The 27,087-nt window shown below is 36.8% G+C and overlaps 1 protein-coding gene across 6 annotated transcripts in view; it reads right to left on the reverse strand.

Annotated features, from left to right (window-relative positions):
- Positions 1-17,758, reverse strand: part of LOC131430983 (serine/threonine-protein kinase stk11-like) — a 35,745-nt gene extending 17,987 nt beyond the window's left edge. For 3 of the 6 annotated variants that reach the window (XR_009229614.1, XR_009229621.1, XR_009229619.1), the window contains exon 1: positions 16,812-17,758. Coding sequence is in view for 3 of the 6 variants with exons in the window: in XM_058596330.1 (XP_058452313.1) it covers positions 16,812-17,363 (552 nt within the window). In the remaining 3 variants the exon portion in view is untranslated. The remainder of the gene's footprint in view (positions 1-16,811) is intronic. The other 3 variants (XM_058596330.1, XM_058596352.1, XM_058596344.1) reach the window with 3 other exon arrangements.
- Positions 17,759-27,087: the final 9,329 nt, after the last annotated feature.

The following is a 27,087-nucleotide window of genomic DNA, read 5'->3' on the forward strand; positions in this document are numbered from 1 at the left end:
AGTAATGGATTCGCTGATCGTCAAAAAAAACATTGCTCAATTTAATCAGGGGATTTGTGTCAGCCAGCGGTAGCAAAAGCCAGATTTATATATAAAGTGTCATGCATTTATAATCAATCTGCTGTTTGCTAGATGGAATAAAAGTGTATTGTTTAGAGATTTGTGATGTGATTTCACCTGAATAGCGGCCCTTACACGATCATTAAAAGTGTCATTACTAAAAAGTAATGGCACTTTTAATGATCGTGTAAGGTCTACGAGTTCAGTAATGATGGAATTGTGGATTTTCCATCATTACCAACATTATTTCTTCTTCTTATTTTTTTGTGGAAGTGATGAATATCTTTAGAACTATACGCGAAAAAATGACAAAGAGTAGATTTAAATTGTTAATATTTCATTAACCTTAACGTTTCAATGGCAAATCAAATTTATTTTCAGCTAAACGAAAATAAAAATATTGCTATTGCTGGAGTAGTTACAAATACTCATCATTAATAATGAACGTGTAATGCTAAAAAGCAATGATGTACAGTAATGCAGTAATGACGAGCGTTTGAGCAGAAGTGTCATTACTTAGTAATGACACTTTTAATGATCGTGTAAGGGCCACTAATAAGATTTGAAGTGATTTAAGTACGATCCAGACGGTCCGGCTTCTTCCGTCACCGTCACCGGTACGTCAACGTCCGTCACCGTCATTCTGATTCACACGATCCGGTTTTCTATCCGTGTCCGTCATGTCATTTTCTTACACGCAGAATTTGAAGAACTTAGTTTCGCACAATTTTATTCCACTAATACAAAATCTGGGAGCTTTTGAAGCCAATCGATCTGTTGTTTTCCTACCTTTTAATCGAATAAATAACTTTCAAAATTACCTAGAGAGGAAAAAACAAAACAATCAGTTCCACTCAACAACGTAACGTACTTTGCCAATCTACTGATAAGTTTAAGTACTTATATGTGGTATATTTCGTTTAAGAGTGGGATCTTGACACCGAATACATACATAGCAAACGTCAGTTCAATACAGTAATAATATGAATCGTGCATGTGTGCGATAATCACAGTCCGTCAAATATTCTTTCGGAGAAATGTTGACGGAGCTTGCCGTTGACGGACGTTGACGTTCCGGATCTTTGCTGGATCGTGTGAATGCGCAAAGGGAAAACTCATTTGACTAATTTTGACGGAGGCTGACGTTCCGGTGACGGTGACGGAAGAAGCCGGATCGTCTGAATCGTACATTACACTTACTTACTGAAGTGTCAAATCAAATACGGCAAAATTAAGCGTAAAACAAGTCAATTTTCGCCAGGGTAAAAATCTGTACAAATCTGCGAGTTTTGATTAAAACCTGTGATCTGTGTATAGCAAAATATAGATGAAAAAATCTGCAGTTGTAAACAAAAATTTGTGAATATGGTAACCCTGACCTAGGACAGGACCAGACAACTGGCTTCTTTTTCCAGAAAAATATTTCTCTTCTTATTCCGGTTGCTCCCTCCCACATTATCAGATCCGAATGGATTCCGAAATAATTCCGAATCGGCGAGAAATTTTCATTCGGAATTTCATGTGGAAATCATAATGGATTCCGAATCAATTCCAACTCCAGTGTAACAACCGATTCCGAATGAACCGGTTCGCCTACAACCGGTTGATTCGGAAATCATTCGGAATTGAGTGAGAAGATGCGGACTGAATTGTCAATTCGTCTTCTTCTTCTTCTTTCCTGATTTTGCACGTTTTCGTGCTGATTTTCAGTTTATTTTTAAACGAAAACATTATATAACAATATACAAGTTTAAATCTTCATGTTTTTCGGATATACAGAACTAGTAAATAACCAGTTCTTCTTAGAATCCCAACATAAACTATTGAAATTCGCTGGAAATTAACAAAACGGCCTACCTTAGTCAGCATCATCCATTCCTCTAGCTGGAGTGTAGTGAAATGGCTTAAGTCGCATAAATTTCACACTAACACATTCATAAAATGAGCGAATATTCAATGACATTTAAAATGTCACTGTCAATCAGGTTGATCGAGCAGTCAACTCAGGCGAAAATTCTAGCATTGAACCGATCGAGCACTAAAAAATCATGCAGTCGAGTAAGATTTCATTGCTCATTCCGTCATTTCGATAATGTGGGCTGCTGTAAATAATAAATGCCTCGGGATCACTGTTGCCAGTAGAGATAATTATTCATTCTGAAAACTTTCTCCCCTAATAACATGCAATTATTTATCATTTGAAAACACTTAGACAAATGTTATATCGGTCAAAAATATAGCTCTGGATTCATTTTGATCAGATGTTTGTTTTGAAGAAAACGTTTAGTTGAAACAGCTTAATAAAATTTTTCTAAAACACTCAATTTTGGGTAATTACTTTTTGCAGCTTTGTTAACTAAAGTATTCGACATATTCTATTTGAGAAAAATAATAACATACAGAAGTATCCAAAGATTCGGTGCAATTCTCAACCAACATAATCAATATTCTCGTCCATATCACACTTCGTGATTTCAGGCTTTCTCTTTGTATTATCCAGTGATTGTTAAATGTACTCGTATACTTTCCGCATTGACAGGACTTAAAAACAAATTGAACTTAAATCCTATTGAAATTAATAATTTTGAAAAGATGACCCGAAAAATAAAATATCCAATATCAAGCTACATTGTTACCGACGATTCTGACAACACTTTTTCTACCACCCTGTAGTAATATTGATTTCAACAACTTGTACTTGCTTATGTCAATTTCAACCAATCACGAGCTGGTCCGAAATTGGTCCTAAAAGTGGATTAACAATTGTCAGGCCCTGTCCTAGACCCTGACAACCGTTTGGTTTCCACTTTCGTCAGACATGCCAGGTCTGCGGATTTGTCTGGAAATCCGCAGATTTCTTATAAGGACTATTCACACATATCCGGTTCGGTCGGTAAAAAAAGAAGAAGAGAAAGTAAACGAAGAAACCCTACCACTTGCTGATTCAGCCTTTCTTATTTCTATGGTTGATCAAACGCTTCTGCTTTCATTACTTGATTTGTGGACCGTCAAAGAACATTGCTCAATTCAAACAGGGGATTTGTGTCTGCCAGATTTATACATAAAGTATCATGCATTTATAATCAATATGCTGTTTGCTAGATGGAATAAAAGTGTTTTGTTTAGAGATTTGTGATGTGATTTCACCTGAATAAGAGCAAATTCAGCAGTTAAAAGTTCTATATGGAAGATCTATAATAGAACAGAATTTGGAACAAACGTGTCCCCAGCAAGCCGTTCTAGTTTTATTTATTCGACCAGTTCTTCTGTCAAATTTAAAACTGGTCTTCGATGCCGTTCTTTTTTTTGTATATTTGAAACACGGGTAAAACACAGCTGGAACTGCCAGTTTTTCTTGTTATAAAATCCAGATTCAAATTTTGTAACTGACATAAATTATGCATCTAGAACTAGAACACTCCTGAACATGCCTCAAGATTTGAAGTGATTTACACTTACTTACTGAAGTGTCAAATCAAATACGGAAAACTTAAGCGTAAAACAAGTCAATTTTCGCCAGGATAAAAATCTGTACAAATCTGTGAGTTTTGATTAAAACCTGTGATCTGTGTGTAGCAAAATATAGATGAAAAAATCTGCGGTTGTAAACAAAAATTTGTGAATATGGTAACCCTGACAACCGTTTGGTTTCCACTTTCGTCAGACATGCCAGGTCTGCAGATTTGTCTGGAAATCCGCAGATTTCTTATAAGGACTATTCACACATATCCGGTCCGGTCGGTCCGGTTCATTATTTTCACTGAAGTCGGTATGTCACTGCATTTGCTGTGCCGGAACGGAAACACCACAGAAACGAAACGGAAGGGTTCCGACAAAAAAAAGAACACTGAAGGCACGATGTAAATAGGGGCCCTTACACGAGCATTCTTTTTGTCATTTTTTAAGATGACTAAGGCTGTGAACCATTTCACGGTTAATTTTAACTTTTGGTTAAAATCTGACACTTGAGTGGTTATTTGGTGTCGAGTAGTTAAATTTGACTAAAACTGTGGCCCATTTCAAAATTTGACGGACGGAAAGTTATTTGGGTTTATTTTCCACTGGAAATAATTTCAACTAGAGAACTAATATTAGAATTTTCATTGCGAGATTTTTTTCAGTGTTGTAAAATAACCATTTCGCGGTTAATTTTAACTTTTGGTTAAAATCTGACACTCGAGTGGTTAATTTGATGTTGTCAAAAATAACCCTGCTCGAGAGCATGGTTATTTTTGACAGATCGATAGTTATTTTCCAACACTGAAAAAAATCTCGCAATGAAAATTCTAATACTAGTTCTTTAGTTGAAATTATTTCCAGTGGAAAATAAACCCAAATAACTTTCCATCCGTCAAATTTTGAAATGGGCCACAGTTTTAGTCAAATTTAACTACTCGACACCAAATAACCACTCAAGTGTCAGATTTTAACCAAAAGTTAAAATTAACCGTGAAATGGTTCACAGCCTAAGTAATGATGTATTTCAAATTCGATAGAAATCTCGTGACTCTTAAATTGTGAAAATTATCTCCACTTGATGTCCCAAAACACTGTCTGCTGTATTTTAGGTAAACCGACAAGTTATTGTGAGAGAGTCGACCCAAAATTCACTAATTTTCGTGCACTAAACCAGGTAAACGCGTAAAACAAATGTATTACTGTTTGTTTGTTTATGTTGCCATCGGCTGATTTTGAAGTTTCGATTTTGATCTCATCAAGATGGCGTCGTGACAGGGGGCCGGGTGATCACGTTTTTTTATGTGTTAGTGCGGTTGTCATTTTATTTCTGAATAACAGAAAGACGCGAAGAATAAAAGGCGGGTGAGTAATGTCAGAGACATAACTGGATGTCGTGAATACGAAAAAACTGACACGCTCTCATCACTTTTCCGAATATCAGTTAGTTGATTGATTGTATGAATTGTGCAAGCTTTCCCCCTTTTCACTAATAGAATTTGAAGCGATACACCTACACTCAAGCAAATTGAGTAGTAAAAATCATAAGGCAAATCTTATGATGCATCAAAAATCACCAAAATCATAATTTCATAAGATTAATATGAACAATATACCTCTGCAACATACATCTCATCTATCACTATAATAGTTTTCATACGAACAACTTATGAACTCCACAATATATGAGAGAAGTTATGTTTGTTATAGAAATTTCGCACAATATTCCTAAAAAGTTCGTATGAATTTCATAAGGCGTTTTATTGGAATTCCAATTTTCGTGATTTCATAAGGCGGTCTTATGATTCGCTTACGATATTCTTGTGGCTAAAAACCATACGAAATCATTATGAAACTCCATATATTTTTTGCCTGAGTGTACATTAAAGTACAGATTAGTTACATTAAACAGCTACTACTCTACAACTATATATTCCAAACTTGAAACAATTCCTTTTTAATTTGCTAATATAGGAAGCTAGGTACGACAAATTTGTAGTTTATTTTTATTGAAGCTATGAAGTTCGAAGATATCTGATTCTTCACGAAATTTCAGTACGAGACAATTGCAATGGCCTGGTCTGAAATGTATCTACGATCTTCGGTATGCAAGAGTGATTCTAATAATAATAATGATAGTAATAATAATAATACAGATTAACCTGTATATATGGCAACCCTGTTTCGCATGGCATATTTTCACACGACCCCATACTATTATAAAGATGTGTTCAACATCATCACTTTCGCTTTCGCATTGCCGTTCGTAATTGAATGTGTTAGTGACGGTACAAATCTGCTTTTCTACCTGTTTTCGGAGCCATCGTTCTGACGGTGTCTCGTACGTACAGAGTAGCTGCTTTAACTTAAATGACGCTATTTCTCACATCACATTTCCTTTTATACGTGCTAGTGGTAGCACGGTAGGACGTCCCCTTTGTTAGAATTCCTTTCCTATACGCAGAACGGGAAACAGTGAAACGATATAAAAGAGAGAGTTAGCAGAGCGGCAGCCAGTAATACTGAATGGGTCGTCGAGCTGTTAACAGCATATTGTGGAGGAACAATTAAGGGCAAGGTAAAGTCCCGCTCAAACCGTGCTGGTCTGAAGTGCCCAGTTGGCGGCAGAATCCATCGTTTGCCTCAGAAGGGGAACTACGCCGAGCGTGTCAGTGCTGGTGCATCGGTCTATCTGGCGGTAGTGATGGAGTACTTGGTTGCCGAAGTGTTGGAGTTGACCGGTAACGCTGCCCATGACAACGAAAACGAAAATCATCCCTCGCCATCTGCAGCTGGCCTTCCGTTGAAAACCCCGTCCTTTTCAGGATGACCACATCACTGTGATAAAGAAATATTTAGAATTGCTTTAAGTTTAGCCAGTTCTGATACGCCTGGAAAGTAGAATGCGCAAATCAAGTGGAAACATTTGTTCTAACAACTTTTGTTTTCGGCCGCATACTAAAGTACTCGCGACAAAAATACATATTGATCTGTGGCAACTCTGTTTCGCACGGCATATTTGTAAACTAGTATAAAGATGTGTTCAAAATCATCACTTTCGCTTTCGCATTGCCGTTCGTAATTGAATGTGTTAGTGACGGTGCAAATTATTTTAACTCCCATCTTGATGAATCTTTTGGTAGGAAATATTGAGATCTGAGTTGGTTCTCGTGTGTGTCTTGTTTCGGCAATGGGCCTTGCTGGACTTTTTGGCTGCCTTTTTCGGTGTCATTGTGCTGACGGTGTCTCGTGCATTCATATCGGGAAACAATGAGACGACAGGTCCTCGATGTTGCTGTCGTGTGTCTTGTTTCGGGAAGAGTTGCTCAGCAAATGATAGGAAAAGTGAACCATTCAACTTTTATATGGATGCTCTTGTATAGATACAGACATCTCGCGTTCTGATTGGCTGGTGCTGTCATGGGTTAAATCAAACAGGTTTTTCAATAGTGTACTATTGAAAAACTTCAATATTGTTGTAATACACGTTCAAGTTGAAGATTTTCGATTCTATTGGTAGTTAGATTATATAAATCCTTCTACAGATCACTGAGCTATGAGCTTTCAAAATACGAGAAAGGCAAACGCGCCATATGAATTATCCTCTTTGATACTCGTTTATACCAAACATTTCAGAAAAGTTTAATTGTGAACTATTTAAGAATATGTCACACAACTGAAAGTTTTATCATAAAATTGTGATCATATTTCCGATGGCATGTAGCAAGAATTATGTTGATTCGTTAGATATAACAGGAGATATTCACGATCAAAAACTTATCACTCTCTCAGAGGGTAAATTTTGAAAAGGCGCCCCATAGTAAAGTAAGTCGTATTCACGACAAAAAACATTTGGTTTTATGCAAGTATTTAGAGTAAAATGACAGTAAAATGCGATGTTTTGTTCCGGGATGCTTCAATCGTCGAATTCGAGGAAATAATCTTCCTATTTAATATCATATAGTGTAAGAACTTGCGCGTATCTGCACATTTCGGGACCAAAGATTATCAGTCGAGCGAAATGCAGCTTATGTTTGGTGGATTTCAATGTCAGATCTTAGCAAAGCATGGTAAGTTCAATATTTTCAATCATCACAGGTAATGAGGACACTGATTTTAGCTCAACCTTCGATTCGCTGGAAATCCACGTCGAAGTTTGATTTCATTCCATTTGATAGTACCGGTAAAGACAAATTTCCCGAAACGGATTCGGTAGAAGCAAGTGCCATTGATCTAGCCAGACTTAGTGATCACAGCACAGCACCTTCATTCTGTAAAAAAAACTAATAAGATCAAAAACACGTCGACGGATAGAAACTTGAAATGAACCGTTTGTACGTTTTGAAATAAAAAAACTTAGACTTATTCTCAAGCGGAATATTTAAAATACTGGTTGAAATTCTAATTAATGAAACTCAATGTTTTTTCCCTAATTACAACAGAATATTCTTTGGTTATTCGAATTTCAACTACAAATAAATAAAAATTCACTGGATAGTAATTATTCCTATGTATTTTGACAACTTCATTCGAAAACATCATCGTTTGTACAACAGCACCATACCTTACCTTACCTAACAGCTATAGGCCTGGGGTGTCCTTTGCTGTATCAAGCATACGTCTCCACATAACTCGGTCCATGGCTGCTCGTCGCCAGCCACTCAGGGCACGGATGCTTCTGAGATCACCCTCCACTTGATCGATCCACCTTGCTCGCTGCGCTCCTCTTCTTCTTGTACCAGTCGGATTAGATTCAAGAACCATTCTCATTGGGCTGTCGTCCGACATCCTTATGACATGCCCAGCCTATCGTAGACGTCCGATTTTAGCTGTCCGTACGATGGGTGGTTCTCCTAGCAGCTGTTGCAATTCATGATTCATACGCCGTCTCCACGTTCCGTCTTCCATCTGCACTCCGTCATAGATGGTCCTCAGTATCTTTCTTTCGAAAACACTGAGGGCGCGTTAGTCCTCTGCCAGCATAGTCCAGGTCTCGTGGGTGTGCGGTTGCGTACTTTTCTCGATCGGAGGGTTTTTCTGAGTCCCAAGTACGCACGATTCCCTGCCAAAATACGTCTATGAATTTCTCTGCTGGTGTCATTATCGGCGGTCACCAGTGAGCCCAAATACACGAACTCGTCAACCACCTCGATATCGTCACCGTCTATCAATATTCGTGGTGGGAGGCATAGTGTTTCTTCTCTGGAGCCTCTTCCTCTAATGTATTTTGTTTTCGACGCATTTATGGCCAGTCCGATACGCCTAGCTTCAGCTTTCAGTCCGATGTAGGTTTCCATCATCTTCTCAAGGTTACGTGTCACAATATCAATATCGTCAGCGAAGCCAAAAAGTTGTACGGACTTTCGGAAGATCGTGCCACTCTTGTCGATCCTTGCTCTTCGAATCACACTTTCCAGGGCAATATTGAACGAGAACAACAGCACCATCTACATGTCGAACTGTCGTTAGAAAGGCAATTGACATATTGTCGCAAAACTGAAATGTAGAGGCGCTGCTTGTTTAGAGATGATGCTTTCAGCAAGAGCTGTCAAATCGGTAGGAAAATTTATAATTACTCCCAGATAATCGAGTAAATTTCAATCGATTAGTATCAAAATTATACTCGATTATTAAATAATCGAGTAATTCGAAAATTCCGACATCCCTAGAAATGTGCATTAAAAAATTTGTAGTGTATTAGTAACCTTTTTGCCACCGAACTCTACTGTGATGTCCCTTGTGAATCGCAAGAGTGATCCATTAGGCTTTCTGACAGCTCACTTACAACCACAAATGCAAATGAGATTGGTTTGTTTTCATCAGGAAACGCATGCATTAAATACGATTCAGACGATCAATCAACTTCGATCGACGTCAAAATAAATTTATATTTTTTTTAACCGAATATTGCTCACGTACCCCACATTAAAATGTTCCGTGAACTTGACCCTTATATTAATTGCTCACAATTAATGTTTTTGTTCCGTAACCGTTCCATACCGGTGAGAGTCGCCTGATGCTACGTGTGAAACACTTTTACAAATTGTTTTGTTTTCATCAGGAAACATATTTGTCACCTATTTTTCACTAAGACCGTCGCTCATTTTTCACCTGGCATAGAAACCTCAATATGGATATATACACTGCTAAAAATCCACACTTTTTTAAAAAGTGTTTCTCTAAATAAATTTCATGTTTTAGGCGCACTGACATACTAAGTACTAAGTGAATCGTCATATAGCAAGTGCGAGAGTCATCACGTTTGATTGTGTGGACATTTTGATATCGAACGCTTTGAACATAAGACTAAAGTGTGTAACTTTATGCCATAAACCAATATCAAAACATGCCAGTTAAAAGTATCACCCTTTTGATGTATATATGTTTTCTCAATAATGTTTATATTCTCTGACAATTGCGGTAATATTAACTATCAAACATATGTATAAAATGTTTTGAATAAAATGGCTGCATGAATATTCGTGATCTGATTGCTACCGATTTGATCTGGATTCGATCTATAAATTTTTAGAGATTGTGAAGCGTATGTATATTCATATAAATTCCTGGAGTTTTTACAGCCGTATCAGCAAGTGATTGTTTCTTCTCGTTTACTTATTTTTGTAGTTATTACTAAACATCAACACTTTGTAAATGAAATGAAACGTGGAATTATCGAAAATCGGTTATTACTTAGAAATAAATGATAAATATTTGTGATCGCATTAGAACGGAAAGGAAAATAAACTTGCTTGCTAATGCAGTTTTTTGATTTTTTTGTACGACTCATAAAATGTGTTTGTTGGTATTTTCCAGATAAAGGAAATGTGGCCAAACAACATTATTCAATTCGTGTATATGATAAGCACGACGCAAACGAAAAATAATATATTCACATTAAATGTACGAAATATGTATCTTATAGAATAGAACATATTTATCAAATTATTATTAGCTTATTATCTAACTGATGACATTTCAATGACAAACTCTCATTCATTCAATATAAAAATGTCATTAACATGAGAACTAAGTGTGGAATCTGTTCAAACGGATGTTTTTAAATAACTATTTATTGGAATATGAGTTAAAATTAAATTATTAAATTTAAAATAGGATGTTCAGCCACAAGTGGTGACTATTATATATATATATATATATATATATATATATATATATATATATATATATATATATATATATATATATATATATATATATATATATATATATATATATATATATATATATATATATATATGATTTGGTTATTACCATGCGGACATCCTTTGCTTCCGCAATTCTGAGATTTTTGTGTAGGGAAAATTCTAAACCTACTTGTATTGTGTAAGTTCAAACCGATTTTTTTGTCTAACTTTTAATTTGTAAGTGACTGGTCAATTGAATATGAGGTGTAATACATTTGAAATATATCTACAGTTTCGTTGATAAAATTCAAGTGTTATAACTATAAATTTCAATATGATTTCATTTAAATTCAATTTGAAGTGATTTGCACTTGGAATTCAAGTGTCGAGTCATATGCGGCAAAATTAAGTGTAATTCTGTATAGCGGCCCTTACACGTGACAATATTATTGTCAATCCAAAGTATTGTCAATACCGTCAATCCAATTGACTTGGTAACTTGAGTCCGCATTTTTCGAACAAATCAAGCGTTTGAAGCTTCAAATATTGCAACTGAACATTGAAACATTGAGAGAAGAGTTCATTGCACATATTTGACAGTTTCTTCTCTGGAGAGAAAGTATTGTCGGATTGATGAGCAGTTTTGTTTTTTTGGCATTATTTTCGGCAATCCAATAAAGTTTCCATTACACGATCAAAAGTATTGTCAATACTCCTTGTATTGACAATAATATTGTCTCGTGTAAGGGCCGCTTATAACGTGTCGATTTTTATCAGTGTAGTATATTTTAATAAATCGTAGCGAGTAGGGATGTCGGAAATTTCGAATTACTCGATTATTCAATAATCGAGTATAATTTTGAAACTAATCGATTGAAATTTATTCGATTATCTGGGTTATTCATCGATTACTCGATTAATCGTTCGAATATTACTATGGAATTTTTTTAATTATTCGATTAACTCAATATTCGAATATTAGTATTAAGCTATTCGATTAAATATTACTCGATTATCTGGGTTATTAATCGATTACTCGATTAATCGAACGATATTACGACATCCCTAGTAGCGATATATAGCATATATAGCGAAACCAATATTTAGTTACTTTTACAATAATTCTGCGTGTAGATTTTTGAAAAAAAAAAAGATCTGGCAACGCTGCCTGCGTTTCTGATTTCCGGTTTTGTTTTTGAAAGGACTGTATTTTACGTATTTTCGACGCGTTCTATCAATCGTTGGGTTTCGTTCCAGTACTCTGAAGAATATTCACAACAATCAACATGCCGACGACCATAGAAGATTTACCGGAAGAAGTAACTTTCAAATTAAATTGTTAAGTGCAACTAAATTTTATTGAATTTTTACGCAGATGCTGATGGAAATTTTCTCATTTTTGGAATTTGAAGATTGCCTTGCCGCAACAACTGTTTGCCGGCTCTGGTCCGGATTGGCTCTACGTTGGAAGGAGCTACGAGTGGTTTTGAGATACAATGTGGAAGACAAAAGCTTTCGCACTCTGTTAGCTAGTTCGAGACCATACCGACACTTTTTCCTTTGTTGTGCTTTGCCTTGTGGACATTGGGATGAGCCGGCTCAAATTTTGGCTAAATTTTCGTCAACGATTGAAACACTGGAATTTTCTTATCCGGATTCATTGGATGACTTCGCCGAGTTTCTAGCAAAATTGACGACTTTCTGTACAAATCTGAAGCGTCTCGCAATCGAGTGGTACGGATATGGATCACCTGGATTTCAATAATAAATATAATTTTCAACCATTGGATAAATTGAGCGATTTGAATTTGAGTCTCAATGATGAAAGTTTATTAGAAATTGACCGGAAAGTGACACCGAACATTACTAGCTTGCACTTAGGAATCAATTCTAATTACGAGCGATCTCAACAAATTCTGCAGCATTTTAGCCCTCGATTGGAAGAGTTGTCAGTTGGATTTCTTTCTTCGGACCATTTAACAACTGTTTATGAAATGAATTTTCCGCTGTTGAAAAAGTTACATTTCTACGGCTTTGGTGTCATTAAAAATAATTCGTTGCTCAATTTGTTCACGGAGTTTTTCCGTCGATGTGCCAATTTGGAAGACGTTACCCTTCAAATTAACCTCAACTGCCAGATGCTATGAGACTTAGCACAGTTTTGTTGTCATCTGCAGAGCCTTTGCTTTGATATAAGGAATCTGTCTGGAGACTGTTTCCGATGCCTCAGCGAAATGCGTTGTTTGAAGGTACCTAATGACGATATTTTTTTTGAAGGACTGCTAATTGTGTTCGTTTTTTTCTTCTAGTGCCTTAGAATCGAGAGGGCAACGATCCATGCTCCCGATTCAAAACATTCCATTCGTCCATTTAGTAAGCTACAAATGCTTACGCTCTATTATTCTGATGTCGCAGATCCAACGAATTTTAATACTTTTTTATCCACTTTATGTCCCGCACTCATTACACTCGAACTTTTGGAGATACAAAATAATACGCAGACCCGAGTAATTCACAAAGTAATTTGCTTCAATCTACTGATCAAACGATTGACCATACATGAGGTTGTACCCAAACTAAATTGCTTTTTGTTTCGATACTAAACTTGATTTCATTTAGGAATATATAAAAGCGAGCTTGGTATCTCATTTCGCGTCCCTTCAGCAGTTGCGTGAGTTGAGGTTGGATTTGAGATCATTTTATGGTGATATTAATGGTCCATACGGCACTAGTCTCGACTCTATTCGGATTTTTAAACTCAACACTAACGTAAGTAGAATCTAGTTCATTCACAATCTATTTTCAGTTTATAATTTCAATTCAGCTCAAATATTTCGAACTAAGCAACCTGTTGAGCATGTTGCAACTTTTTCCCAATTTGAGTCAGCTTCATATTAAAGGTCCCCGTTCGGAGGAAACAATTCAAGCGGTAAGAAAACTACTACCACATTGTGCAATTACTTTCAAGAAGAAATTGCGCTTCGTAGAGAGCAAGGATTATCGTCAGGCCTGGTGAAATGGATCATAAAATTTGGACATGTTGAACGTGAAAAATGAATTACCTGAAACTTGTTCCGATTAGAGAGAAAAAACATTTACTCATCGAAAACTATTTTTAACATTTCCTTTGGTTGCATTTAATCGAATTCACGACAATAAAACGATAGGCTTGAAAACCATGTTCTAGTTCTAGAGGCATAATTTACGTCAGTTTTAAAATTTGAAACTGTAAATTATAGCAAACAAAAACTGGCAACCGCATCAGCGTTTTACTCGTGCTACAAATCCATGATCTATTCCGCTACCTCCAGAAACCTTTTCTTTTCACTAAAAAAAATCCAGAACTAACAAAAAGGAGTTTTCAAAACCACCATTCGGATTCAGAAAAGTTCCGGAAACAATAACTCTGATCCTACTTGTGAAATTTCTTATCAGCTGTTTTTCAAAGAAGGACGAATCTTACAAAAGTAAACAAATCTAGTTTTTCTCACCTACCAATAAATTCTTAAAAATCCTTCAATTTAGCCTAAAAATTCGGATTCTACAAAAATCGCATTCTTTGTAATACAAAGATCTATAAAGGGCGAAACTGTCATTTCATTTGTTTACGTAAGTTTCGCCCTACGTGTTCCATGCCAACAAACAGGGCGATACTTCAATTGCTAGTAAGGACGGGCGAAACTATTTATTGTCTTTATTTAAGATGGTTTCCGAACATTTAACTACTGGAAATAGTAAATGAGACGATAAAATTATCCGCAGATTTGTCTTAGTTGCGGAAACCACCAAATTTTACAAAAAAAATTCACAAGGGCGTAACTTCATAATTCACACAGGAAGCATAAAAGTAAACAAATCGAAAAAAGGAGGAGGAAAGTGGTAAAATTAGCATGCTCTTCAAAGATAAACCAACAATTCATCGACTAATCAAAAATTGATCTGATAATATACGCTCATTTATAAATAGGATATGAAACTAAAGTCGAATCATTCATCGATGTTTTTCTCCATTTGCTGTCAATGTTGGATTTGCCCTTTCTTTGAAAAACAGCTGTTATTACAATCGCTCCTTTCATTCCTTCAGCAAGCGGTTCTATTTTGTTGATCGTTGTCCTCTCAGCAGGCCGCTCAATTTTGTTGGTTTTTGAGCGCTTGTTGAACGACACGATATTGCACGAAACATTCGTTCAATTTGCTGGAACGGTTTGTTGTTTTTTCTCTAGCAAAAATAGTGTGAAAATTAAGTGTTACCTTTACATAGAAAGAAAATTTGTTGTTGTTCTACGTGAAGTAGAAGTATTGTGCAGGTATGTATTGTTAGTTTAAACAAATAAGTGGAAAAAACTTCAGAAATTCTGCAGTAAAACTAGTCCAACGTATTGGACCATTGAAGGACTACCGTTGAACGTTTTTTTTTTCTAAGTGGGTGAGCGCTTGTTGCACGAAATATTCGTTCAGTTTGCTGGAAAGGGTTTGTTGTTTTTTCTTTTGCAAAAATACTGTAAAAATTAGGTGTTACCTTGATATAGAAAGAAAATTTGTTATTATTCTACGTGAAGTAAATACTGCTACTTGTAGTGTTAGTTTAAAAATACTGCAGGTATGTAGTGTTAGTTTAAAAAAATAAGTGGAAAAAACTTCAGAAATTCTCCAGTAAAACTAGTTCAGCGGGGCTCCAACGAAAAAAAATGACATTCGGTTCAACGGTCTGTTTCAAAATCGGCAAACGAAGGACTTCCATTGGACCAATGACTCAACGAAGGACCACCGTTGAACGTTTTTTTCCAAGAGGGATCCCACTTTGAGTGGAGTGTTTATGAATCAAAAGAGCATCGAGTGATCATCACTTGCCGTAGACGCTCATTGAAACGTGTACTGACCGAAAGTCAAAGGTTCCAGGTACCGTCTCACGGGTACAAGTTAAGAAGTAGAAAAAAACCATTTCATAAAATCTAACTAAAAATTTCCCTCTGGACGAATTACCTTGATTGGGTAAAAATTATCCAACATGCAGCACCTTTTCGGTCAGTGTGCAGCCCTACGCGATCGCTTCACATCCGATCTACTGTATCGATCTCTCAGTTAGAACCAGGGATGTCAGGTTAACAGATTAATCTGTGTTTCACAGATTTCGAGTTTTGTGCACAGATTTTAAAACTGACACAGATTTTCACAGATTCTTGAATAAATCACAGATTTTCACAGATTTTGGAAATAGAGTACAGTTTAGCACCAAAAAGTACAGAGTGGTTGAGGAAAAAGGTCCAGAGCGTGGTGGTAGTGAGACCTTTTTTTTTTTTGCTCACTAAACTGAATTCGATGTGCTGAAATAGTACGGAAAATGGGTGGTTTTTTTTTTTGCTCACCAAATTTGTTTTTGAACTGCTATTGGGGGTACGGAAAACGGGTCACAGATTTTCACAGACAGGTTTTGGGTTTCAACACAGATTTTTGAAAAAATGACCTGGCATCTCTGGTTAGAACGGCGTTTTCGTTCGGAATGATTCTGTGTTTAACTGTTTAAGGTTTTCAACTTCGGTTCGGTACGCGTCGCGTTACAGGAAAAAAAATCTAGTGAATGTTTCGTCCAAATGTTGGCGGTAAGTTTTCCTAAGCGTTTGCGAAAAAAAAAAGGAAATATTGGATGAAAGAAAAAAAATTGAGCGTTCTTTTACTCCGATCGTACACGACGTCGCGTTCCACGTGGTTTTGGTGAAAAAAAAAATATTTTAGCAATTGTGCTTATGCCGGAAGGTCTGGAAGTGCGGCTAGTTCTCGGGGAAGGAGTTCAGTGATCGATCTTTTTTCAGTTTTGAAGAAAAAGAAAGCTTTGTGAAATATGAAATGAGAATTAAGTGACTCTTAATTCAAGTGTTTCTGGTTGCATCTAAAAGTTTGTAGTTTGTGTGTGTTTTTTTAAAAATTCCCATGAAAAAGTTCAATTTAGGTTTGTGTTCAAGGCTGCGGTGGTGTCAGTGTTTTAGTTGTTCAGATCAAAATTGGATAAGAAATGTTTGAGCGCAGATAATCACCCTTGGAGGATGCCGTAATTAGGTTAGTATACTACTTTTTTTATACAAAGAAAAAGACTTTTATCGATTACGCAATTTCCAGCAAAAAAAAATATAAAACAAATTATTGTCTCACCTTAACCGCCCGTCGGCTGAGCGTTTCGGAATCCAGCACCTCCTTAACCTTGCCGAAGCTTCCTTCGCCCAGTACGTCCCCCATCACGTATTTCCCGACCAGTTTGCACTTTTTCCGCTTGGCCTGGTAGATAATGTCCGCACTGTCCACCCGATTGAAAACGATATTGGCCGGATCGATCGACAGCGACAGATCCAACCGTTCGATTTCATCGTCATCGTTGATCCACTGAACGGCCGACTGTCCACTGTGAACCGTCCGGTATACCTCCTCCAGTCCGTAGTCATCCTCTTCCTCCTGCTCCTCCCGGTTGCCATTGCTGCCCTCGTTGAACCCATCGGCCGGGGGCGGATCGTCACCAGCGTACGCGTACCGACCCGGATCGTCATTGTCGTCGGTTTCCGCTTGGCACAGCGGTGCCATTCCGTTGTTATTGTTTTGCTGCGGCTGACGGTGGTGAGAATTGGTGAGTTTTCCTCCGCCCATGTCCGATGAACCCGAGGGTGTTAGGTAGCACATTTCCGTCGTATGGGCCGTGTCCACCAGCTCCATTCTCACCGAAAACCGCAAATTTGCTCTGTGATTTTGTGTCACACGAGAAGTTTCAACTTATGCTGACCATTTAGACTGTCTTTTTTTCTTTTAGTTTTGGTGTTAGTCGATTAGCACACCCTGAAAGCAGGAGAAAAAAAAATTCCTTTCGCAATCACAAGGGCGCGCTCCTCCCAAAGGACTTACGCGAGAACAAAAAACCATCGGAAACCCGAACGAAAAAAAGGCGATTCCCGTGGTTTTGGTTCCGAAATATCCTACCCGTATCACTCACAATCGAAAGTATTCTGTTTTGCTACAGTTTTCACTTAAATTTGGGCAATGGTTATTCAGTTTTACCGATTTTTTTCTTCACATCAAAAATCGAATTAAACCATCATAACTTACGACCCGGTTGACATTTGAGATACATTTTCTTTTCGTTTGTTTTCCTTCCTCTCGTTCGTCCTGCAGCAGCTGTCAAGTTCTGCTGCTGGTGGTAAATTTGCCCCTTCGGGTTTGCGCAGGGGGTGAATCGATTGTTTTTTTTTTCTTTCTGTAACAGAGCACTTTTGGCCCGTGTGTAGATCTTTAGTTTTCTCTTTTCATCGCGGAAGTGTAAATATTTTCGATGGTATTTTTTTTTCGAAAATATGAATTGTAAGGGAATCTTTTTCTGACTTATTTTTAAATAGAGAGAATGCATTTTTTTGTATTCTTTCAATCGTAACTCGTATCTAAACAAACCATATAGCTGGAAAAAATAAGCTAATGGTTTTTTTCAAAAATAAATATTAATCGGAATTATATATTTTTTTGAAATCAAATATTAACCGAAAAAAAGAATTTAAAAAACATCTTCGTCTCATATTATTTTATATTTATTAAAACAAACATTTGGCGTTAATTTGACTGGTGCCTTTTAAATGAAAGAAGAAATAACAGACAGATGCCAAACAGATGGCAAGTTTTTGATGCAAAATTGTTATTTACATTCTGATCGAAACTGACCCGGACTGAAATAAAAACAAACATTGTTTTTCAGATTTTACTACATTTCTTTGTTATTGCCCTCAAAATAGTCTTCTTTTGAAAGCATCCAGCGGTCAATCCAATTTTCCATACACTTATCGTAGGTCTCAGTCGGAATGACCTTCGGTTTCTTCAGCGAATAGGTTTCAATAGTCACAGGGCGACTGGCGAAAACGGTGGCTGAGCGATGCTTTTCTTTTCGAGTTTGGCCAAAAAATCATGCGAAAAATTCAGTCCTTTCGATACGAGCTTGGAATCATAATTTAAAAAATTAATTTTCAAGCACAATTACGTGCACTTTTTTTATGTTATCGTCGTTAACAGAGGTGGACGGGTGCGAGCAGCATGATGCAAATTTTCTTCGATCTCACGACCCTCGATGAGTGCTTTATGCCACTCAAATACTTGCGTTCTCGATAGAGTAGACTCCCCAAAACACTTCTGCAACTTTTTTTTCATTATTCCGTAGCCAAAATCGCACTTGAAACACAAAATTTCAAGCAAACTCGTTGTTTAATTTTTTTCCATAGTACAATTAGCCAGAAAATTTTCTGGTGTCGTGACAAAAAACACTAATTAACATATCCCGCTCAAATTTAACAGGAATGTCAAAAAAGGTTGTAGAAAGAAAACAGCAATGTGATTCCAAACATAAATTCAAGATCACAATGTCCCAAACAATCCATTGAAAAATGTCAGTAATCATGCACGGATCAGGGTAATTTCGCCGAATGCCGTTTCACCGAAAGCCATTTCACCGAAAGGGTCATTTCGCCGAATCCTGAAATTGTCTTAAAATCGTAATTGGATCCAGATTAAGAATTCAGTTCATAAATGTTGCTATACAGTTCTGGAACTAAACTTATTTTCAGAATCAAGGTTCTGATATTAATTCTAGTACTGAATTTTGAACTCGAATTCCGGAACCTGAATTCAAATCTAGTTCCAAAACCTAAATTTCGAATTGAGTTCCAGCATACAGATTCTGGATTCTGGAAATGTGGAATTAAATTCTGAATTGATTTTTGCTTCAGAAATCATTTCCAAAATTCTGGTTCAGAATTCGGATCTGAAATGTTGTTTCAGAATCCAGAACATGAATTCATATCTTGTATTTTGTTCTAGAATTTTTAAGTTGACCTCCTGAATCAGAATTCTGGATACGAATCCCGAACTTGAAATTTTAATTTAGTTTCAAAATCTAGTCAAGGAACCAGTTCCAAAAATCAAGCTCCAGAATCTAATATTAGGATTAGGTTCTAGAGTCCAGAGTTCATCTTTTGAACCTGTATTCTGGAACTGAGTTCTGAAATTAAAGTTTGAGAAAACTAAATCTCTGAGTTGTTTACGATTATCTCACACTGTTGAAATGTTAATCATAAATTGCTGATCATATTTCTGATAGCATGACTCAAGATATCCACGATTAAGTTCTACCCATTCTTTTACTGGGCGAATTTTGAAAACGCAGAATTTCAACCGCACAAACAAGTAAACAAACGAAAGCTGACAGCCAAACGCACAGCATGCTGTGATCTGAGCGTAAAAACCATCACAAATACATGCCTACAACACAAATGTATGTGGATAACTTATTTTCGATACACTCTTTAGTAAAGTAAGACATATTCACGTCAAAATTCGCGTTGGACCCTAATGTTTGTCATAACTCTTCCAAACTTGATTACTGATCGCATTGTAGCTTTTAAATTACCCTAAATTTATCGAAATTCTTTGAACTTGATCTTTCTAAACGAACCTAGGTTTGTTAAAATCGGTCAACTTTAAGAAAATTGAGCGACAATGAAAGTATGTTTTGTCGTTTACGTCACTTATACCGTTATATCTCCGGAGCCAGAAGTGATAGCGAACTTGATCAATGTCCCAATCGTAACTTTCCATCGAGCCCAAGCTTGTGGAAATCGGTTCAGTTATCTCCGAGAAAATTGTACGGTAAAAAATATCTGACATTTTCCGAGCTTGTCGAGCTGAGTCGAATGGTATATAGCACTATGGGTCTCTATCGGAAATCGGTATCTCCAGCATAAATTAGATGTCCAACTCATTTGGGTACAAAAATTCGAAGATCAATAAACGGACCTTTCCACGAGTGACTGTTGTTGTTACGTAATAGAATCGAAATAATTTTAATGACAATATTTAATGGAGTCTCGATGTATCTATAGATCGAATAGAAACACCGAACTCGACATCAGATAATCAAAGTTCAATACCAAATTCATAATGCAGTCAATTGGATGACCACACCTTTTTGGGAACTGTTCTTCTGTCAACAAAGGATTTTTTCCCTAGTCCAATCACGATCAAGATTCTATCGCATTCGTCATGTCGGTTGTTAAATTGAAACTACCATAGTTAGCCATGCCGCGGGGTGGCAACAAAAACCGAAACACAGTTCAAACGCAACTTTCTTCTTCCACAAACAAAAAAAAAACGGCTGCTCAAAGTGCAATCAGATTACGATTAAATTACCGAGCACAAAACAAGGCAGAATTTTTTTTTATCCGTCATTGTGTTTATGGTTTGGGGTGGAGTTTTTTTTTTAAATGTTGTAATTTATCTTGAGGAGCCGAACAAAGAAAGAAATCAAATTTACGCAACCAATGAAAGTTCAATAAAATATCGCCATCAACGGTGAATAATTTGAACCTGATTTTGGGTGTTTCAACGGAGGATAGCGGGAAAAGTCGATAATCACCCTATAACTCATCCCGATCCCCACCCGTCAAATCGTTCGTAAATGTTTCGTCACGCAAAAAAATGAAAACAACGAACCATGTGCTGACCAAAGATGCTACGAAAGCGCTTTTTCTCGCCCATGATTTACAATCGACGACCCTTTCTCACGACCCGCGGCATATGCGGCCCCGTAGAACCGAACGCGATTGTCGTCTGCGGATCCGATTGTGATCGCGGCGATCGGTCGGAGTTTTGTGGAGCGATTTTTGATCGCTTTCGGGTACGATAGTCCGGTTTTCGGGAAGATGAACGACGTCGAAGCGAAACGTCGATGACGTCCCGTGATCAAAGCAGATATGACGGATGACGTGACTACGAATAAAATGGATGGTTTAGTTTCTTTGATGTTAAAAAATCTGAATTCTGGTACTCAAAAACTGGATTTTAAAGAACTGATTATTGAACCTTTGTTCTGGAACTGAATTTGAGATCTAATTTCTGGTTCGAAACTGAATTCTTAACCTGAATCCAAGCACTGAACTCTAATCTCCAGTTAAATTTTAGTTACAGAATTCCGGTCCAGAATTCTGTTTCCAAATTCGGATCCAGAACTCCGCTCCGAAATTCAGTTCTAGAAACCAGATCTGAGGTTAGTTTAGTCCAAAAATCTTCAGAATGTAGTTCCTGAATTCAGTTGCACTTGTTGAACTGAATTTTAGAACTAAATTCTAGACCTGCAATCTGAAACAGAATTTTGATCCCTGCACTTCCAGAACTTCAGGTTCAGAACTCAGTGTTTCAGAGTTCTGAAACTGAATTCTAAATCTGAATTCCGGACGGTCTGGAAGCTCAATTTCAAAAATCAGATACAATTTCTAAAATTTAGTTCCAGAATCCAGATCTAGAATCAAGGTTCGTTTCCAAAATCCAGGCTCAGAAACATGTTCTGGAATTCGAATTCAGCTCCAGAATTCTGGAACTAAATCCTGACCTTGGATTCTAGACAAGGAACTGAATTTTAGATCTGGATTCTAGAAATGACAAAGAAAATCTGGTTTAGAATTCTGAAACTAAATTTCAGAACTGAACTCTAGAAATGGATTCAGGACCTGGATTCCGAACAGAACTGAATAAGAAACTTTTACTGGTCATAGAATATATGAAGTATTTAAATCCTTCTTTACTTATCAAACGTTTTGAAAAACTTCAATTTCGAGTAATTTTAGGTTATCTCACCATTTTTCCACAACAGAAGACAACCACAGGCAGAATAGCTATAGTCGAATTTAAAGGGTGGATATTTCGAACTTCACTATTTAAAACATTCTACAATTACGCTGAAACTATTTTGCGAATCTGTTTCGTCGCGAATACGACTTACTTTACTATGGGACTCTGTGCGGAATTCGCACCAAACGAGTGCGAACAAGGTCAGCATTTGACTGCTTCGCGTTCGAGAAAAATGCTCCGAGCAGTGTTTAGTTTCGTAGAGAATTCCACAGTTTGGATCTACTGAACGCCAGAAATGAATCCCATACAGCATTTTGATAGTTTCTTTCACTGCAATATGCAAATCCGAAATGGAATAATCGAAATCAAAATTCTGAATGTGATTTTTTTTTCATGAAAAGTGCAATTATTGATAAGATTTGACATAAATGTATTTATATTATGTTTTGTTAATATTTTTTATTTTAAAGGTAAAGGTCAGTATTATTCGTATTTACGTCAACCAGTTATGTCTCGGACATCACCCACCCGTCTTTTGTTGTTGAGTTTTGATTAAAATTTGTTATAATCTTCTTTTTTCCATTAGGACAATTTCTGACACGAATTTTGGTAAATTTTTGACACAAATTCATTCAAACTGTTTCAGTAATTTCACAAACGCTTGATTCATCGCTTAAAATTCTGTCCAGTTAGAATCCGGAATCACTTATTGTGTTGCAGCGGCACGGAAAGTGACCGCTGCAAGAATTCTTTTACTTTAACTAGGCTTTAACTGTGTTACAAATTGGACGGTGTGAGTCAAAAGTTATTCCAGATGGAAGCCGAGAGGAGAAAAAAAAATCTGCACACCCACTTTGATAATCCTGTATGACGTTTCAGGGAACGGAAGGGCGTGGATCGAGTGCCTCAATGTAAGCGTCGTAGTGGGACCGCAAGCTGAACCAGAAGGTGCTGAGTATCGTTCGAAGAGTTCGTTTGTGAGCCGGATATCGTTCTTATCAAGCCAGCAAACAACCAAACAGTACGTTGAAGCAAAGTTTCGTCAATTCTACATGGCGACGGCACGAGGAGATGTTCTTGTGAAGTGTAAATTTGCTTTTATGGACAAATTTGTCAAAAAACTGATGATTTGGCAAGGGATATGAAGCTGCGGAGCAAAGACCAAAGTGTTCGTGACGAATAAGACACTGGGTTCGAAACTGTACAAGAAAGAATGCGTCAAAGAACCGCGTACTTCCTTCCATTGAAGCCCATAAAGGTCCACGGAATTTTTGCCTAGAATTGGCGAGTTGCCACTACAGCCGCGAAGTCATCCAGTGGTACCGTAATAATAACGTAGATTTCATCAATAAAAACATAAATCCACCCAACTGCCCGCAGTTAACGGCCCATCGAGAATGTGCCAAGGATGCGATCTTTCTTTAGAAACGAAGAGAAATAAATTTCTGCTTTGAAACATTGTGAGTTACCTTAATTGTACGTCAATTCGTTACCGAGATACAGATGATTTTATTATTCCGCATTCTAAATGGACATAGCCTTACGCTGCATATTCGACAACATTCTGGAAACGAAAAGTATCAGTAATAACACATTGGAACTTGATCATAGGTAATTTTCTAAAAGAAAATGTGTGGGTAGAAGAAATAAATTAATCACTTACGTCATTTATACGATTTTATATCCGGAACCGCAAGTTTGATCTTCAAACTTGATCAGTGATCCAATAGTAGCTTTCGAACGAGCCTAAGAGCGTTGAAATTGATCAAATCTTCGAGAAAATTGAATGGAGATAAAAAATGCATTTTGTCGGTTACGTCACTTCTGTCATCAAATCTCCGGAACCATTTGAACTTGATCTACAAACCAAAAGTATCATTTAATTATCACGCATGGAGAAATCAATTCGTCTCCAGATTGACTTAAAACTTAAAATTTTGGATTTCGCAAAGTCCCAAAGTCGATATATTTCAAAAAACTCTTAGATGACAAGATCTTGTCGTTTCTGGCAATATTTGGCATCAAAAACAAATTTTTTATTCGATTTCGAAAATTTTAGTTGAGTTTTTCAAAAAAAAAATTCTTCCTTATATAGAAAGGTTATGCAATTGCTGTGAAAATAAACTTTTGTACCTCTCCCAGAGATTGTGTGACCGATTTTCACAAACTTAAATTTAAATGAATGGTCTAATAGACCTTTACAAAACTTCTGAATTTCATTTGATTCCGATTTACGGTTCCGGAATAATATGGTAGTGTGTTAAAAAATTTATACCCCGGGCTTTAACTTTTTAACGTCGCTTCACAAAATTAGAGATGACCTAAAAATATTGGCACCCTAGTGCACAATGAACACGCATGCACTAGGTGCATGTGCTGGGTGCAAAAAAAAATGTGCACACTCTTTTTTCTCGGAGACAGCACAAGTTCTTGAATTTTATCTAGATCCGACCAACGGTTCCGGAATTGGGTGATGAATTTCAATTCGAAGAGTAAAGAGTAAAAATTTAAAAAAAAATTGAGCAACAAATTCAAAACCACCGCAACTAATTACTAACAAATTATCCACTGGATTTCGATTTGTTTTTAAGCTTATCCAGAAGGGATGCTTAGTTAACTTAGTCTCAAATTTAACCTGTATTTGTTGATGACTGGAGTGGATATCGTGCTTTAGAAGGTTACAGTTTCCGTTTTAGCGAGCCAAAGCCAATTCGTATTCACGTCCTCCAGGTATGTCTGTGACATTACCCACCCGCCTTTTTGCCTTTCTCATATAGGAAGGTTATGCAAACGATGAAAACCGATATTTGAACCGAGACCCGGATGGTCGAGTGGCATATACCATTCGACTCAGTTCGTCGAGTACGCAAAATGTCGGCGTGTGTGTACGTAACATTTTTTTGCACTCACTTTTCTCGGAGATGGCTGAACCGATTTTCATAAACTTAGGTTCAAATGAAAGGTCTTGTAACCCCACACAAAGTTCCTGAATTTTATTCGAATCCGACTTCCGGTTCCGGAATTACAGGGTGATATGTGCAAAAAAAAAATAAATATAAGTGCACTACCTTTTCTCAGAGACGGCTGAACCGATTGTGACAAAGTTAGAATCAAATGAAAGCTATAATTGTCCCATACAAAGTTCCTGAATCTTATTTTTATCCAACTTCCGATTTCGGAGTTACAGGAAATCCAGAGGGCGCTGAAAAAATTACGAATGCTTTTCCAAGAATTGAATTGAAAACCAGTCCATTTTTTATAATTTTATTTTGCTCTTGAACTTAAAGTACACATTTGATGTTTCATACCTTATGATAAAAAAAGAACCGAAATTTTCCTTTTAAAATTTCCGCGCTTGTCCAATCGGTAAACTTTTATTCTCTCAACGTTGGCAACACTTTTATACACATTCTGTCAAATTTTGACGCATATCGTATTAGTTTTTGTTTGGCGTCTATACAAAGAAGTTGAAAAATTTTCGTGTGGCGATTTTTATAATGGATGAAAATTTAGAACAACGTGCGTGCATCAAATTTTGTGTTGCAAATGGCACTCAGAAGGGTCAAATTGTGGAATTCTCTACGATATTAAACACTGTTCGGACATTTTTCTCGAATGCAAGCAGCCAAATGCTGGGTTTATTTGCGCTCGTTTGGTGCGAGTTTCCCACAGCGAAAAGTGCACAAAGTTAATCAAACTGTTCTAGATTTGCACTGCTGTTTACCTTCGATTTAATAATATTAATAGTTCTTTAGAAAACATTTGGAGCCATTAGAACGGCTGATTTTGTATAATGTACACTTTTCGTTTTCGTTTTTCTGCAATGCAAACGACCAGCAGTTGGATGACGCAATCGCTCTTGTTTGAAGCGGAACTCATACTGCGAACGTCTAATGGCAGACAAATGCTCATAGAAGAACTAGTTGTTATTTTTGACATACAAAATTTTTTTTGGATTTTTCAGTCGATTTTTTCCAAAAAAAAAACTTTTCTTGAGATGATAAGATCTCGACATATCAGATAATTCGATAATATTCGGCATAAAAAAAATTTGTTCGAATCCGGAAATTTTCTTCCCTCCCTCTATATGGTGATTTTGCAAGGTCGAAAATTATCAAACTCTCACCACCGGGCTGGGTACCACTTACCCATAATCGATTTAGCTCAAACTGTGCATAGGGACTTTTTTGAAGAGCTTAAACTTTTGAACACTACAGCTTTACGAAATTGGAGATGATCCCAAAATATTGACACCCTAATGTACAATGAACATGCATGCATTGGGTGCATATACTAGGTGCAAGAAAAAATGTGCACTTTTTTTATCGAAGACGTCACAAGTTCTTGAATTTTATCTCTATTCGACCAACGGTTCCGGAATTGCTGGATGAGTTTTTGAGCATAATGTACCATGTAAAGATTATAAAATTGGTTGAAAAATGTCTGTAATTTATAGATCGTATTAGTTGATGACCGTATAAACTAGCTCAGCTATTCCTGGCCCAGTTTCCGGGTTCGGAAGTACCGCAAATGGTAATAAAAAGCTGCAAAATGATACTCTCTTCGACTTTTCAGAGAAGGCAAAGCCGGGTTCCACCAATTTACATTCAAATTAAAGGTATTGTAGTTCCATAGGTGGCGGCTGAATTTTATCAAAACTCAACTTCCGATTCCGACATTTTAGAGTGATAAGTTTCGTGAATTCGTGAATACCCTTTAAAACTGTGATAAAATCTTTTGCATTTTATTAGTTGATGGCCAAACGAGTCCGTTTTGATTTTAT

Source organism: Malaya genurostris, chromosome 1 (assembly GCF_030247185.1).
Source record: "Malaya genurostris strain Urasoe2022 chromosome 1, Malgen_1.1, whole genome shotgun sequence".
Classification (NCBI taxonomy): domain Eukaryota; kingdom Metazoa; phylum Arthropoda; class Insecta; order Diptera; family Culicidae; genus Malaya; species Malaya genurostris.